The 17,221-nt window shown below is 25.6% G+C and overlaps 2 protein-coding genes across 7 annotated transcripts in view; one reads left to right on the top strand and one right to left on the bottom strand.

Annotated features, from left to right (window-relative positions):
* Positions 1-17,221, top strand: part of LOC126896323 (hemicentin-2-like) — a 130,241-nt gene that overhangs the window by 59,791 nt on the left and 53,229 nt on the right. For 3 of the 6 annotated variants that reach the window (XM_050668999.1, XM_050669001.1, XM_050669000.1), the window contains one exon: positions 6,475-6,514. The gene's annotated coding sequence lies outside the window, so the exon portion shown is untranslated. Of the gene's footprint in view, positions 1-4,452; positions 4,544-4,574; positions 4,701-6,474; positions 6,515-11,634; positions 11,755-17,221 lie in introns of those variants that run through there. The other 3 variants (XM_050669005.1, XM_050669003.1, XM_050669002.1) reach the window with 3 other exon arrangements.
* LOC126896322 (putative ankyrin repeat protein RF_0381) lies at positions 10,143-11,887 on the bottom strand. Its single transcript, XM_050668998.1, has 3 exons — positions 11,532-11,887; positions 11,286-11,417; positions 10,143-10,604 (listed from the first exon to the last, which is right to left on the bottom strand). The coding sequence occupies exons 1-3, from the start codon at positions 11,883-11,885 to the stop codon at positions 10,143-10,145; spliced, it is 948 nt and encodes a 315-aa protein (XP_050524955.1). The 5' UTR covers positions 11,886-11,887.

Raw genomic sequence — 17,221 nt, 5'->3', positions numbered from 1 at the left:
GTTGAAAATGTAAAATAAGAACTCCGTATTTTCATGAAATGTTTAAATTCATGTTCTTATATTTTCTGTCGAAGAAAAAGGTCGGTCATTGTTTGATGCACAGTTCTTATACAAAACACATAGTATGTGATTATAGTAATATATATGTATATAGCTAGAGATTATCACGTCAAACAATAAATTATCGTAAATCAATTGATATTTAATTATTAAATGTGCATTTTTATAATTATGATTTTACTGAACATTATAGATTTTTATACAAAAAAAAATTATCATTAAAATTGTAGAACTTTCACAAAGCACCTACTAAACTAAAAACCAATACTCACAAGCCATTATATTTTAATTGTGCTTATAGAGTTTTTTGTAAAATCGAAATTTTGTATTTCTTATTAGAAATTTACAATTTGAAATATAATGTCCGCGTTTTAAGTATCCGTTGAAATACAGCCGTCTACAATGTAATTTACGATTTGGAAACTTGTTCCTCTGTCGAAACAATGTTGTTTATTCCTAACAGTTACTTGATTTCCTATGGGACGTGTCGAGTTAGTGGCATTTTACCAAACAACAGATTTACGACTGTTTTGAAAAATAGTTTTAGTCGTCATTGTTACGTAATATAAGCCGTTTCAATGGTTATGCCAAAATCAACAAGTAAAAATGATTTTTCTCTTTCTACAAACTAATTTTTATTAAAACTATAACACTTATATTTACTTACTAAAATGAAGACGTGTTCTGTTAGGTAATACTATAATGTAATAACGTTGTTAAGTTATAATAAAATATCCTAATAAGATTGATGTTTTAAAAATATTTTGTTTATTTCTTATTTAGATGGGTGATCACAAATCTTTATCACAAATAAATATTTTAGCACACATATTCATTGCATTTTCCGTTTTTAAATTGTAGAATATGATATTGCAAACTTTAAATATTTTATATGATTTATGTACTCTTATTTACTAAAACTGAATAATGTTACCATATCAATTGTAAAATATTTATAATTATTGGTCGGTACGTTTTATAATTTAAATAAGAGATAAAAAAATCTCATACTGCATTGACTAAATTCGTTATTTGTAAATATTTTTCCTGACAGTGTCCCAAAAATATCGTATATTCAAGAAATATATGTAATTTCTAAGTAAATAACACATCTTTGTACGTTTTTTTTTAAGTAAATGTTTTTAATTTTATTAGTAGTAGAATAATAGAATTAAATGAACATTGAATTTTTTCATAATTTAATAAGATGATTTTAGTTGCTTTAGCCTTGTCCTTTCTGATGTTCTAAAATAAAAATACTATAAAAAATATAGTATCTTCTTCTAGCTCATTTTATAACATTACTATTCCTTAATATTATTCTTATTTGCAATGTATTATTCATGATATTTTGTGTTTGGTCGTTTGACCGAACGCCTAAAAAATAATATTTGCCAAACAAAGTAAAATGGGTAAGATAAAGGAGAATGGGAAATGTTCAAAAGTAACATATATTCTGTGAATTAAGCAAAAGCTGAGAATAAAGTACATGCATATTACTAAAAATAAAGTGTAACTTATTATAACGTCAATGTACATGCTCCATACGTTGTACGGACCATATACATATATATAATAGACAATTAATAGTGGGTAACTGTGCGGTAATAGGAACCGAAGAGTTCGTTTTGAAACAAAGTCCAAGAAATGACCATTGAAAGCAACAACAACATGACATTTTTTTTGCAGCTTGTTCAAAATGCATACAAAAATTAAAAAGTTTTTTCGGTTTGACTCCAGCATAGTTATAGCATAGATCTCTTCGTCATCAAGTCGGTGAATAATATTTGTAACAAATATAGTAGAGGAGATTTAGAGCCTTAGTAGTGTAAATGAATGGTCTCTTGTACGAACTAAACAAAATCCTATCATTATAATATCTCTTGGTACTAAGGCGATTCAATTTGCTAATATTATCTTTGGTGAAATGTAAAAAGATTTTTTGATGCAAGAAAGAGATTAATTAAAGAGATTAACTCAAGTTGAAGATAATCATATGCCGTTATTAAAACGTTTGTTCATCATTTAATTTGTTTTGACGAATTAGCACTTATCGTTTAAGATCTACAAAAGAGGCGAAAACTGTAAGAATCTAATAAATTACGTGTCCTTTTTTATCTACTAAGTTACAATAGGTCGAAATTGGTTTATTGTATTTTCTAAAAATAAATATATACAGGTAGAAGCAGCAAACAGTTTATCTCTTCCAGTTAGTCTGCGTGTGATGCGTAATAGCAATCTTCGTTGTTTACAGTCATTTTCAGATAAAAACGGATTTTTTAGAGTTGTCGAACGGATAAAAATAGCCACTATTATATACGTGTTTCAGCGACAATCTTTTATTATTCTGATTCAAGGCGAATACACAAAGTTATTACTGCCACAGTAACTTGTAAGGTTGTTACAGGAGGCCCATAAGCTGTACTAGCTTTTATACGTCATCGTTATTGGTCTTAAATATAATAAATGTTATTCAAAAAATTATTTATGCATCTGTATTGTAGTTTCGACGAAAACCTATGATGTTATAGTCATTCATATGATCGACAATATCTGAGAATTTTTGGCAAGTGGTATTGACTTTACTGGTTTGAAAAGTAGCTACGAAGAAATGCTCCGCTAGTGAAAGGATAGAGTGTTCATTTGTAGGCCATAGATTTAGAGTTAATGAACGGACTTCATACTCAAGATTTCTTACTGGCTTTGACTATGTTTTTTGTGAAAAGTAAAATTAGGATTTTGTAGTCAAATAATACTACCACTTTTGTGAGGGAAAATAGATCATTAATGAAAGTATACCAGTTTTTTCTTACAGAACATGTAGATATATGAGATATTAGAACATTTGGCAAATGAAAGTGTGGAATGAAAATTCATTCATGAGCTATAGGAATCTACTTTTAAAAATATGAAAAGTTTTTTATTTAAAATATTGGATCAGTCTCACTTTACTTTCGTGGAAAAATAAACTGTTTCCATCGAGTCGGAGCTTGTATGAATTTACGCTCACTTCCTCATCCTCGTCTTTTATCGACTTAATAGTTCTAACACCAGGAAAATTCTAAGTCTATAAATGTTGAAAATATTTATATTTATCAAGGTTGGTGGTTTGACGGATACTGGGAAAATATATATTGTTATAATTGTAAAGTTGGTAGGCGAGGAATAGCGAAAACATTTTTGTTTATAAATTTAGTATAGTTCGTTAAAAGCCAAACGTCACCTGCAATGTCCAGGGAACCTAAGTGCATCGAACGGCGAATTATTTGTGCTCTAATAGGTTCCATTTTAAGTGAAAAACATAATCCGTATTATTTTAGCAAAACGAATCGTTTTTTGTTTTATTTATTAGTTTTGTGAGCTATCGACCAAAAGATAAATCGATTATCATCAAAACGGGGTGAATAAGTTTCCTGCTTACTGCAGGAAGTTCATACTAAGTTTAATCCAAATTGGTCAAATCCCAGAGGATACTATGAAGGTTGTATATGTCATGGTTGTTTTTGAATTATTGATTTATTGCTGCTGTACGGAAGGAAATTTAAAAATAACTTTACAGATGATAATTTTGAATGATGCATTAAAAATCATGCCAAACTTCTTAAAAACCCAAAGAGAATATTTAAATAACGAATTGGTAGTATTTGAAATTAATTGATTGAGAATAATTTACTCATTTAATTCATTATTATGTCAAATTTATTATTTAAAAATTGAAATTATTTAATTTCTACTTGAAAATTAAAATATATCAAATTAAACCTTTACTTAAAGAAATTTCGATATTTTAAGTATCATAATTAGCATAATTTTCGATATTTTAGTAAAGGTAATTCTTTTATTAAATCACTTATAAAAAGTGATTAAAAAAAAATTTATTAAAGAAATAATCAACATATAATAAAAGTTGATCAGTAGTGGTTAACTAAAATATTTAACTTAAAAAGTTAGCAAAAGTACTAAAATATCATGAAATATTTAACAATCAAGAAGTTAGTAAATTTCCTGTGGCTTAACATTTTTTGACACACTCTATTTAAGTTGTAAAAATAATTTAAAACGTAAATAATTACAATGAATTTATTATAAGTAAGGCAATAGATTCGTTTAAAAATAAGAGTAATTTAATTATTGAAATTTTGTCCAACTACAAAATTTATTATTAAACTTACGTAAACTGATAGAATGTTACAACAGACTAGATAAAATAACATCATTAAGTGATAATGTCACTAGGTGATAAGGTCACTAGATAAAGGAGTATTTTTCGGTCGAAATACCAGTATGTGTTTAACGCTGATGATTGTAACATTTAAAAATTTTTTTAAATCATTTTTGTGGCTTTTTGGAATAATTATTTTTAATATTTTTTAGTTTAAATTAATATATTTGATAAAATTTTTATTTTAAATAACCATCAATAATTTTTAAACTGCATCTGTACTATTAAAAACCACTTTTATATAATATATAATTTAAATAGGTGAGAACTCTGAATTTCGGAACTTGACATATCAAAGAATAATTGAGTAATATTGAATTATGAAAAGCTCGCGTTAAAGGATGTTAATGCGAACTTGAGAATTCTGTTAGAAATTATCCAACTTATTATTCGACTCGCTTCACTTTTCAGCATATATGTAAGCTTGAAGTAAAAACGAAAATAATGGTTCTCCTCCTACCTTATGTGTTCACCAAGCTCTCATCAACCTCTTGTTTCAAAAGCAATTAGTATTCATAGAAATTACTGTTATAGGATGGTTGCGTGACTGCTTTGTGGCATACCCTTATATTCATGTAATTTAGTTAACTATTTTAATAATAGCGAACAGACCTGTAGCTTTGGTTATACTGTAAAAAGGGAGATCAAGTTATTACTTACTGTAGTTGTAAATTTAGAGAAAATTTAAATGATATACTATTTCGGCTTAGTCATTGCCCCCGGAAAGCGACCATAATAAAAGTCATCCATACTTATTATTAATGTGTAATTTAAATTATATATTTTATTATAAAACCGTGTCCCACCAATTTTTATTTAAATAAAATATTTATAAAAAATATAAATTTAAGTATATTTTATTTTATAACAATAGAGGGAAATTTAAAATAAAGAATAACATGAAACAGTAGTTTACTTTGATTTTCTATTGAACTTTAGTTTATCTAATAGATATAAAGAATACCTTTAGGTTTTCACAAAAATCCAATAAGTATTGTTGCTATAGTCGTATCACTAATAAACAGCTACTTTATTTTGAGTAACATCTCTTCAGATCGCCTAAGAGTCTTCATAATTACCCCCCGTTGATACTTATAGAAAACTCAATATTTTTATCTTAATATTAAAATTAATTTACTTTCATTGCGTTTGAATTAAAATCAATATCCAGCTAGAAGTTAAATATTATTTTTAATTATCTGATTTCAGCAAATAAAATTGTTATATTAAATTTTTCAAATTTTAAACATGATGTTCAGACTTTAAGAAAGCTAGGTAATATAATGCATAAATTTTAACGTTCACGATATTTGTATCAATAAATTCTTACTGTTAAACATCATATAAACACAGGAAGCTACAACCATTATATTTGATATTAACTTAGTTATTCTACCGGGAAATGTATACATGTATGAACATTGTAAATATACTTTTAATTATTTTAAGATCATTAATGTATTTAATTTTATCTTTACAAAATAAATATAAAGAGAAACTTCAAGAACTATAAAAACACTTCGTAGGGTAACTTTTTCAGTAAATGAACTATAAAAAGCTTTTCATTTTTTAAAGTTCCATATTAGTTAATATTTCGATGTCACACTAATAAAGATAATAAATGTTTTTACACTGAATAGATATCTCTATAATAAAATGTAAAAATATCTATAACCCTTCCAAAAGCTTCGGTTTGTGTTTAGCGTTGATAATGGTTCCCAAAATATGTTATTATTATTATTTTAGTAATTTTTGTGGCTTATTGAGAAAAAAATTGTTTAGATTTTAATTAATATTTTTAATGTAATTTTAATTTTAAAATAAATTCATTATTTTATGTTGAAAATTCGAATTGTTTAGTTAATGAACAATATCAGTTAATAATTTTGTACTAAAAATTGTTATATGGAAGATGGGATAAATTTAAATATTTTCTTTATAATAAAAACCACCAACAATAATGTGTTACAATTAGATTAAATAATTTTTTAGTCAAAAACTAAGCGGTGTTCATTTATTGGTAATGTTTATTCTAACAAGAAGAAAAAACTCAAAAACCAATGTTTTTTTCTATTAGTTTTTGTTTTTAAAAATATGAACTCTATAAGACAGTTAAAATTTTAATGTCCAAAATAACAATAATTATAGGTTTACAATATTGAATTTAATTACTTTTTATTTTGTTTTTATAGATTAATAACTGAAGAAGTTTACAATTCAGCTAGTTGAAAGGTAAGAATTTTTATTACTCACATTAATTTTCCTAATTAATATTTCCAACTATGACTGTTAAGATTTTTAAAATAAAATTATAAGCTTTTAAGTCAGTCTTAACTAAATGTTTTTAAAGTAAAAATTATGGAAATTGGTTAAATTTAATTAGTTATAATTTCAATAATTCATGACATACTAAATTCAATATTTTTAAACTAAAATAAAAATGCATTCAGAATAAATTTTAGGAACTTTTTTTTGGTTACATAAAGTAATCTTTTTGATGTAGTAATTTGTTTCGAAGAAATGCATAATTATGTTGTTTGTGGTTACAATTTATGTTATTGATAGACAAATATACTATGTATTATTTATGTTATGCGTGTATTGCGGTTATTTAATCCAATCTAGTATAACAAATATCAAATTATATTCTGATGGATTGTAGATTCACAAATGAATTGTGGATTTCGCAGATGTCATTATTTATTATGTTTAGTTTGAGATGTCATAAAAATTAAAAGGATTTATATTTTTTAATGTACAATTAACCCAATAACTTTTTTCTGAAAAAAAATCTGAGTACCCGCAGTTGTGTGACGTCCTTTGCGTTTATGTACAAGTATAATATCATTGTATACTGTCAAATAAAGTATAAAAAAAAATTCGTTGAGTATTATATACTATATTATGCATGCATAATATTATTCGGTTACAATATCGCCGAGGGTGGTATACGAGCTTTGAATGCAATCAGTCTTATAATGTATTATACATACACAGAGAATAGTCAAAGGGATTGTGCTAAGTGTGTTGGCGGTGATAGGTATGTGGCGTGTAGACGACGATATAGTATAATACTTTTAACGCGTGTGACAGACTGAATACGTGATAAGAATTCTGAAAAGATGGCGACACTAAGAGAAGAAGCATACGGCTTGTGTCGTAGTAGTGTTTGTATGAGCTGGGAAATCGACATCTGCTCGAGTCGATAGCGAAAACTGCTTGCTTTTTTCTACAAGACGTGCCCCTCCCTCCTTTTGATCCGATTTCCTCATTGACAAATTCTCATGTGTATGAGATTTTCAAATATAATCAAAGTCCGGTGAATTCGACTTGGTGAAGTTAGTGTTTTAAGGACCAAGTTTTACGAATTATTATATATTACCTAATAATACATAATTTAATTTAGTATATACTTTTACTTTTACTTCAACAGTTTATTATAAATCAGTTTTTATTTTTATTATTAATGTATTTGATATTAAAGTATACAGCGTGAAACCACTCCATTACCCTCAAAATAAATACAATATTGAAAAAATAGCAAATTTTTTTATCAGCTAAATATTACTTTTTCAAATCATCTCTTATAAATTAAAAGGATGTAAACTCTATTTTTTTAAACGATAACATACATTATAAAATAAGAAAATATCTAATTAAGAAAATGAGTTAACCTCGATAACAACTTTTGGACCAGAATTTCAAAAGTTATTCTCATTTTTATATCTAAGTCGGACGAAGAGTACGACCAGGAGGAAATGGTTAGTTATAAAAATAGCAGCACCCACTCCTCACCACCATTCGTAGCTTTAAATTGTTAGTAACTTCTGGAACACTGGTCCAAAGTTTGTTATCGACAAGTTATTTTCTTAATTAGATTATTTCCTATTTTATATGGTTAAATAGTTAAATATTTATGTTGCTATTTAAAAAAATAAAGTTAACACCCATTTAAATTAAAAAGTATTATACTAAAAATTAATTATTAGATAATAAATCAATAAATCTATGTAACTAAAAAGAGCAAAAATTTTTTTCAATATTGTATTTATTTCGAGAGTGATTGAGTAAACCGATTACTCTGTATTTACTATTATCATAATAATTTTAAATAACTTAAAAGTATAACAATTTTAATTAAAGTTACATTAAAAATATTTTTTTACTAATCTACACATAGCCGAATCTATCTACAAACAAAACAGTTATTTTTTACAATCTACGAAAAAATGGAGCCAATAAATGTTTATTACTCAAAATAATATTCACAATGTGACGCCCTCAGATTTTCTTATAGGAAAAGAAGTTTAATACCTCTTCCGTACTGTATCTTCAACAAGTTATCTTTTTTCAATTTAGAAATTGAATCCATCCACTTTGGCTACACCCTCGTGTAAAAAATCTTTTGATAAAAATCTGGATAGTACTTTCGTAGCACTTCAATAAAGATATTTTGTGATAAATATCAAAATCTAGTACCGGGAATTCATTAGGACTAATGTATTTGATCATATGCTCAGGTGTCTTGAAAAGATGACCAGCATATGATGCTGAAATATTAAGACATTTTATGACCATCACAGTCGTAGTTTTATTATCTTTTTATATAGTATGGTACCAAGGCACGATTGTGGTTAGGTATCTTTGCAAGTACCGTTGCGACGTGCGATTGCATTGCATTAATGGTAGTGCATCATAACAGATACTATAGTGACACCTAAAGTTATAAGACCAAAATCTGACTGACATAAAATTTTTCGTTAATCGGACAGAAAACACAAATTAAATTATAATTAGCTGATCATTTTGACAAACAGCGGGATGGACACCGTATCTTATCAATAGTTTATGCATTTAATAAATATTCTAGGCCGATTACTACATTTTCTAACGAAAATCACTATCTAATATTGTAAATTAATAATATGATCGCATACATTATTTGCTAATGTAAACGATTGTACGTCCATTTGTCATCTCTCAAAGGTGTTTAGCGGATCTCGTTGAATTTATCAAATAGCCATCAGCACAATTCGATTAAATAATCCAAACAATAATGTTACCTCCTGATGACGTTCGTATGCTGATACTAAAATTTTTTATTTCATCGTAAACTCTGTATTACCAAAAATGTCTAACGTTATACAATTAATATATTTTTCAAACTTGTCAAAAAAAAGTTTTAAACATTTTTCTAAGCATATGTTTAATATTAATCTGATTAGTGGGAACATTTATTGGTATACTCAGTATTCGTATAAAGTTATACATAAGAAGAAATGTTACTACCTTCCCAAATTGAATCATAAACACAGAATTATTTTCGTCATGGGAATTCATCTCTTAGTCTCAGCTCCAGGCTACGTCGTAAATTTTACAATTATTATTACGTGATATTCAATTAGACCAATCAAAATAATTTGCTTACAACCCTCGAAATCTGATTCTATATTACTTATTGAGACTTTTTAAAGATTTTATCTGAAAAATATCATTTATTTAAATGGATTGTCATTGCAGCTCTAATACAGTAAAAGTCTCCTACTTAATATCAATAAACACTTAAAAAAAAAAGTCTATCTAATAAATGTATTTACATTTATTAACTAAATATTTTCCTTAGATAAAATTGTTTAAAAATAATGTTATAAAAACATTTTTATAAGATTAATATAATATTATTTATTATAAGAACATTAAAAAAACATAATAATGTTATTTCTTTAAAAATGCTCTCTAGATGCTTTAAGTTTATTTTATAAATTATTTTAGTCTTATAACCTAATGTACATAAAATTTTAATTTTTTTTTTTGTTTATTTATTTAGAATGTTTATTTAAAATGTACAAAAATAAGTCAATTAATCAGATATGGATTCTCTTAGTAGACTTTCGTCATCTTCTAGATCAATGTCTAGTAATTTAGCCACTTCGTTATTTTCAAATACAACTGCTAGTTCTTCTGGAGTAATACTAAATAACGATTCGCTGTTGTCTTTCTCAGAAGTGTGAGCTGATATTACTGACAACAGTTCGAGATTTCCGGTAAATGCAACAACGTGTAAAGGTGTGCGATCAACTACAGCGCTTGGCAGAGTAGCTAACTCTTTGTGAATCGACAAAAGATTGTCGATGTATTTTACTGTATCATTGTCTTCTTTATATGCCATTAAAATAAGGCGGTGAAGGGCAGTATGACCACATGCATCTGTATTTGATATTATACCACCCTTTTCTACCATCTTTTGTATAATTTCTAAATCCATACGTCTAATAACCGCTGCGTATATAGGAGTTTCTCCAAAAATATCTGGTTGATTCACCTATTGATTAACATATTGGTATAACGTATTAAGATATTTACTTTTGAAAAAAAAAATAGTGAAATATTTACGTTATTACCTTGTTAACTAATGAGTGATTCCTGTCAAGCATGTTTAAAAAGGAACAAAAAGTATACACTTTTTATACTTTTTATGTATAATATAAATTTTATTTATAGGATTTGAAGTGAAAACACACTTCATCTAACAAAATAAAAATATTCTTTTCTAAATTATCTATAAAAATTACTGGACAGTAGATCGTCTAGTATATTTTAGATATTATGATTTCTTTTGAAACAAAACACGAAATTTCAACAAAAAAAAATGTTCAATTTATCAATATATGTATAATTGGTAATTTTACATTAAAAATACAATATATGTATAATTTTTAATTTCTGATACTTAATATGGCTTCATAAAAACTTATGAATCAAAAGTTTTTAGTTATAAAAATGTTGTATCACTGCTACTTCAAGTTCATAATCTATGAACTTTAAGGGAAGTGTCACACTTTTCTAGTTTTATGTGTTTGTGCAAGACAATTATTTTCTAATAATTAATGTTTACTAAAAGCCTTTTGTAATTTATGGATAAATTATTATTTTTGCTTGGTATTGCATTGTATGTTTATAATACACACACACACACACTTGCCTGTTTGGATATCGTACTTACAAAAACGCCATTTTCTAATAAAATACTACATATATCCGAGTTTCTTTTCATAATGGCATAGTGAAGGACGTTTCTTTTCATTGTATCTTGCACATTAACGTCTGCTCTGTATTGTAAAAGAATTGTTAAAATCTATAAAAGTATAATAAAATAAACCATTTTAGAAAGTCTATATGAGCAGGACCCTCATACAAAAAGACATTTATAATTAAATTTTTCACTAAATAGTTCTAGTAACCTAAGGACCTCTTTATTTTCACGCTTAGTGGCAGTCATCAAAATGCTATCACCAAAATATGACGACTTGTTCACTTCTGCTCCATGTTCTAATAAAAGTTTAACCATTTCCAAACTTCCATTTTCAACTGCAAAATGCAATGGCGTCATTTGGTCATAAAGTTGTACTTCTATGTTGGCACCATTCTTTAAAGAAATTGAAACATTTTCTATGTCCTCGTCTAAAACATCGGTAAGCAATTTTTTATCCCACTCATTTAGCGTATTCATATTAAATAATCTAATTATATATTTAATTTGATATGTTTTTAAATAATTCAAGTTTTTTTTTGCAATATCTAAGGATACAGAGATAATAAACATATATAGCAATATTTAGTTAGATAAAACTTAATAAATTGTACATAATTTTAATATAAATTTTACTTCAATGGAACAATGTATTGCAAAATAAATAAATATATTTTTATATCTTACATCAAAAGACTTTTTTTACACATGCTGTGTACTAAAAAATTAAAAATTAAGTTAGTTCCATATAATATAATGTCATAGTTCCATATAATAGAAAATGTTCCAAAGCCAAGCTCATTATCATATAAAACTACTTAAGTTCTTTATGAGAAGAGAAGGAAATAAAGGAAAATGTAATATTTAAAAAATTAAATTTAATAATATATAGATTAATAAAGGTAAAAATAAAAAGAGCAAATGTAAATTATTTTTCATGATTAGTTATTAATATAAGGTAATAAGGGTTTCATATTTTTATTTAGAATTTTTGAATTTTGAATTTCAAAAAAGGCTAAGTCACTCAAAATAATATTTTTGGCGCATAGCACATTATTGATTTCAAGTTTTCATTTATCTGACATTCTCGACATTTATCTACGTTCTCATGAAACTATTGTTATTTCTTCCGTATGTCTGGTAATCACTACCGAGTATAAGTTAAATATGAACTTTCATTAAACTATTATAAGAAGAAGCACCGAGTGAGAGAGGAACGTTAGTTCTGAGCAAAATTGTAGCAAAAGAAAATAAAGTTCTGTAATGTTTTTCTCAAGATTTATTATGGTTAACCGAGCAGAATACGTGTTATACTTAAAAATTGAAGAGATCGTCTACTAATACAACATAGATAACATCATTTCAGAGTGAGTAATGTTAAGATATTACTGTAGTAAACGAGGTGGTAAATGTTTTATGCTTTATTATTTTGTAATGAATCTTATCGCCAATATTAAGTATTTTATAACAATTTGAATACCAATTTTTCAGTAGATACAAATTATTAATAGGTAGTTTCATTTAATACTTGAAATATTCAATTTAAAGTATTAACCGACATACCTGATATTTTTTTTTCATTATGTTAATAAAATATACAACACAGTTGTTATACGGCAAAAATGTCAAAGTTAAAAATTTTATTCTATCAGATTTCAAATTGAATTTTTAATGGATTATTTTAATGATATCTTTGTTTTTTTAATGCAGTAGAACGAACCACCATTATTACAAAATTGTTATGATTGATAAGTCTAAAATGTAGTATAGTTTATATTGTTATAATTACTGACTAATAATAGTAAAACCAATTTGATGGGATAGTTAATCTACTGAAAATAATTTTCATTTTACAAAAATATGAATATAAATATCTGTAATATTTCCATCAAAGTGATATTTATGGTAATTTTAGCAGATAAAAGATTTTAATTATGGTGTTTTATAGTATGTCGATTCACCATATTTCATCTTTTCTGAAAGCTTTTCGTTTACTGTTTTCATATACTTATGAAACTAAATAAATCTAATAAGGCAATAAGTGTAAGATTTTTAGTAGAGCTTGTCAAAATTATTTGATTAAACAAAATTATTAAATAAAATGATGTGTCCCAAAATACTGAATTAAATTTACTGAATACTAAATACACAAATTTTACAAAGTAAATATCATTATGTTTGTTTTTAAGGTTGGGTTAATAGTTAGGACGATAATTAAAGAAATACTGCCGGTCTGCATGGTTAAAAATTGACAATTGTGAAGAAGTATCAATTATATAAAAAGAAAATTTCTAAGAAGGAAACCAAACATTTTGGGTCTATTGTCATTTTTCTTATTTGCTTCTAATTAAGAAGACATAGGGGTAATTTTTTCTAACACTTATCTCACCTATGTAGAATAAAATAAGTGTTATTCTGCATAATAAACACATTTGATTCAAAATTTACATGAATTAATCGTATTCACCTCAATATTCATGAGCCTTGCTACAATTTTAATATTTAAAAAAAATAGTTATTTTTTGAATTTCGGAGGGGTAATTCTTGGCTCACAGTTTATTTATGAATGTGCAGTGTACCTTTGGCCATTTGTCTAAGAAGTAAGATTTATCCCTTGAGCGAGAGATAAACCTGAGTTCACCAACGAAATCTTAAATAAATTATTTATTTGTGGTTGTATTGAAATAGTTCTAAAAAATTTACATAACTCTTAATGATATGATAAAAATATACTATCTTCTTAAAATTTATTTTTTAATTCTTTTTACTTCCTTTACAAAATTGAATTTCTACATTTTGAGAACTTATTTCTTAAAAATTCATAATTGCATATCATTGACACATTTGTTAAGCATTTTTGTAATATAAAAAACCTTATTAAAAAAATTATTTATATTGTTAACTATACAAAAATGGTGTATCTTTACTCCTCAATAATTTTGAAAAATCCAAGATATAACATTCTGTAATAGAGGCAAAATATACATAATAATATGTGTAAATATAATAAAATGATAAACATAATTTTAGAATAATTTTAAAGCTTAAAGTCTATGATTTTTTTCTCGGGATTACTTTTATCAAGTTTTGAATCAAATACAAGAGATTGCATCTTAATCAAAATATTGACACACATACAATTAATAGGCCCGATATATTTTCTTGGCTTAAAAGAACAAATATATTGTAAAAACATACATTGTATTGGAGAAGAAATTTTTTAAGAAACATTATTGTTTAGAATTTACATTTTTTAGGAAGTTAATTTAATTCCCCTTCCCCCCAAAAAATAATTTTTATATAAAAATGGACATATTTCTGCTAAATTTATGGGAGACTAAATTTTAAACAGGAAAAAAGATATGTCATCTAACCCCCACACTTTACGCCTATGAAAATACGCAATTAACTGTTAAACTAAAATTATACTATTTTGAAAATAAAGTCCTAGTTAAAAATGTAACATTGTATAAAAATAAATATGTGTTATATACATTTTTGTAAGTATAATACTATTTAATATTTATAGTATTTTTGTTTTAGAGTATATTTTCATTCAAATTAAATTTGTTTAAATAAACTAAAACAAAAAAGAAAATATTATTTAATATTTACATAACTGAACTGAGGTTTAGATGACCAGAAAAAAAAAGGAGTCTGGTTTTGAGTAAAAAAATATATTGATGTGAACAGACATTTACAATAAGTCTGAGGTACATTTTTTGAATACAAATGAATGTGCTAATGCAGGAAATTCTCAATTATTGAAAAATATCCCAAAGTGTTCGTAAAATTCTGTTTTGTTTTCACTTAAAAAAAAAATGACATAAAAAACCGTAGCTAATGTTTTTTTAAAAAATTCAAAGTGTAAAGTGTTCATTTAAAAATAAAATTGTTTTGTTTTAAAATGATAAAAATTATTTAGTATTCTATTTTTATGGAATCTCAAAATAAAAAGAAATAATAATTTTGATAAATATTTTTTACGTGAAAAAAAATGAGTTTCTACTTGTTAATGAATGTTGCTGAACATAAGCAGTGATTATTTAAAAAGATAAATCGAGTAGTTATCACTAGAATACAAAACAATTATTAGGGTAGATGTAATGGTTGTGTAAAATGTTTCCCCATAAGGTTATGCTTTAAAGATACCCAGTGCTTCAAGGTACGAGGTTTATTTAAGTTAATCTCCAAAAAGTGTACGAAAAACTTATTTCTGGGTATAAAAAAAAACAAGTTAAATTAATATTCACTTATAGGTAAGATATGTATTTATGTAATATTTGTATAGATTATTGTTAGAGGAACTTTACTCTTACTGACGATTGGAAAATCGGATGAAATAAAATATAACGCAACTTAAATAATAAAATATTACACTTTCACGACCAGATGTTGGGTCTATGTATTATTACCTTTCAGGTTTCAAAACCATTAGGTGAACTAGCAAGATTTTAATAGAACATTAAGGTCATTAGGGATTGCGATCCGTTTTCTCATCGTTACTTAGTCTGTTTAATAAGTGATTATAATGACGGCATTACCTTCTTTAAAATATTGTTGAAGTTTCGTTTAAAATTTGGCAAAAATTGTAAATTCATTATATTTCAAATGAAAAATTATTATTTTGTCAATACATATAATACGAGTGCATTCATTATTATTTACAAATTAAAAATATGGCATAATCAAATCATTTAAATGAAATGTGAGTTATTGTGTTCTAGAGAATATTATTAGTATAATTTCTGGCTGTTAAGTAATTATAATTTCATTTATTATGTGAGTGTAATATACTTCTATTGATTTTCCCTTTGCCATAAATACTTCACAGTTTTAGACGCGCAGCGTATCTATCACTATAATATTATTATAGTAATACAATCTAAATAGAGTTTTACGATGATTTTGCTTTGGTCGTACTATACAAAATAGTAAATATGTTTTTTTTTATTCATAAAATAAAAATTCAAAGATAGTAGTTAACGTTAACGGATAAAAATTACGATTGATGATACAAACGTTTTTATGGTTTTTGAGTTTCGCATCGTTTAAATAAATTTACAAGCATTAAATTGATTGATTAAACCGTCTACAATTCTGAATTTTTATGACATGTATAATATTTTATTATAATATGAAAATATCAAAGAATTTAAATATTTATCATAATTATTGAACAATTTTAAAAGACGATCTTCAAATTTGTTTTGACAAAGGATATCAATATTAAAATTTTCGTTAAAAAAAAAAATTGTTTGAATTATATGTAATTAATCTCTGTTTAATAATTAATATTGAAGTATAAACATTTATATGTTCTAATCTCCTAAAAGATTATTGACATTAATATATATTGCACTAGTACAATGTACACATGTAGTAGCATTAAATTATAGTTGTGCTTGACCATACTAATATAATATATACTTATATTAATACTACATCAGTTAAGTGAACATTTATAACTTAAAAAAATGTTCTGGATGATTTGAAAATATCGATATTAGTCCAATAAAGGTGAATTACGTTTATTTAACTTACATTTAAAATCATTCTTGAAGTAATCCCTCAAATTTTACATAACCATTTTCCCTATTCGAATAGTTGCTTATATACAAAAATATACACATAATTATTAAAATCGTATAATAAAAAAAAGGAATTACCAATTAATATTAATTATCAATAATCACTTAGTTATCGAATTAAACTTAAAATAAATAATATATTTCTTGATGAGAAACAATAACTATTTAGATATAAGCATTTTAGATAACACATCACGGGAAAAGTTATAATGCTTCGTACCATATAAGGATCTTATGCTTTTGGAAAAAACGGTCTTAAAACGGCAATAGTTTAAAGAAAATATTAAAAAGTCCTAAGTCGCAGAGGCAGATGGTGTG

This window comes from Daktulosphaira vitifoliae, unplaced genomic scaffold (assembly GCF_025091365.1).
Source record: "Daktulosphaira vitifoliae isolate Bord-2020 unplaced genomic scaffold, ASM2509136v1 Scaffold_1, whole genome shotgun sequence".
Classification (NCBI taxonomy): Eukaryota; Metazoa; Arthropoda; class Insecta; order Hemiptera; family Phylloxeridae; genus Daktulosphaira; species Daktulosphaira vitifoliae.
The sequence above is the reverse complement of the archived record's forward strand: the minus strand, read 5'-3'. Positions and strand labels throughout refer to the sequence as shown.

Coding starts and splice junctions, on each gene's coding strand:
- LOC126896322 (XM_050668998.1), bottom strand. CDS start 11,885: ATGTTTATTATCTCTGTATCCTTAGATATTGCAAAAAAAAACTTGAAT. Junction 11,418..11,531: donor CTAAGCGTGAAAATAAAGAG/GTCCTTAGGTTA, acceptor ATACTTTTATAG/ATTTTAACAATTCTTTTACA. Junction 10,605..11,285: donor TATTAGAAAATGGCGTTTTT/GTAAGTACGATA, acceptor GTTAATCAATAG/GTGAATCAACCAGATATTTT.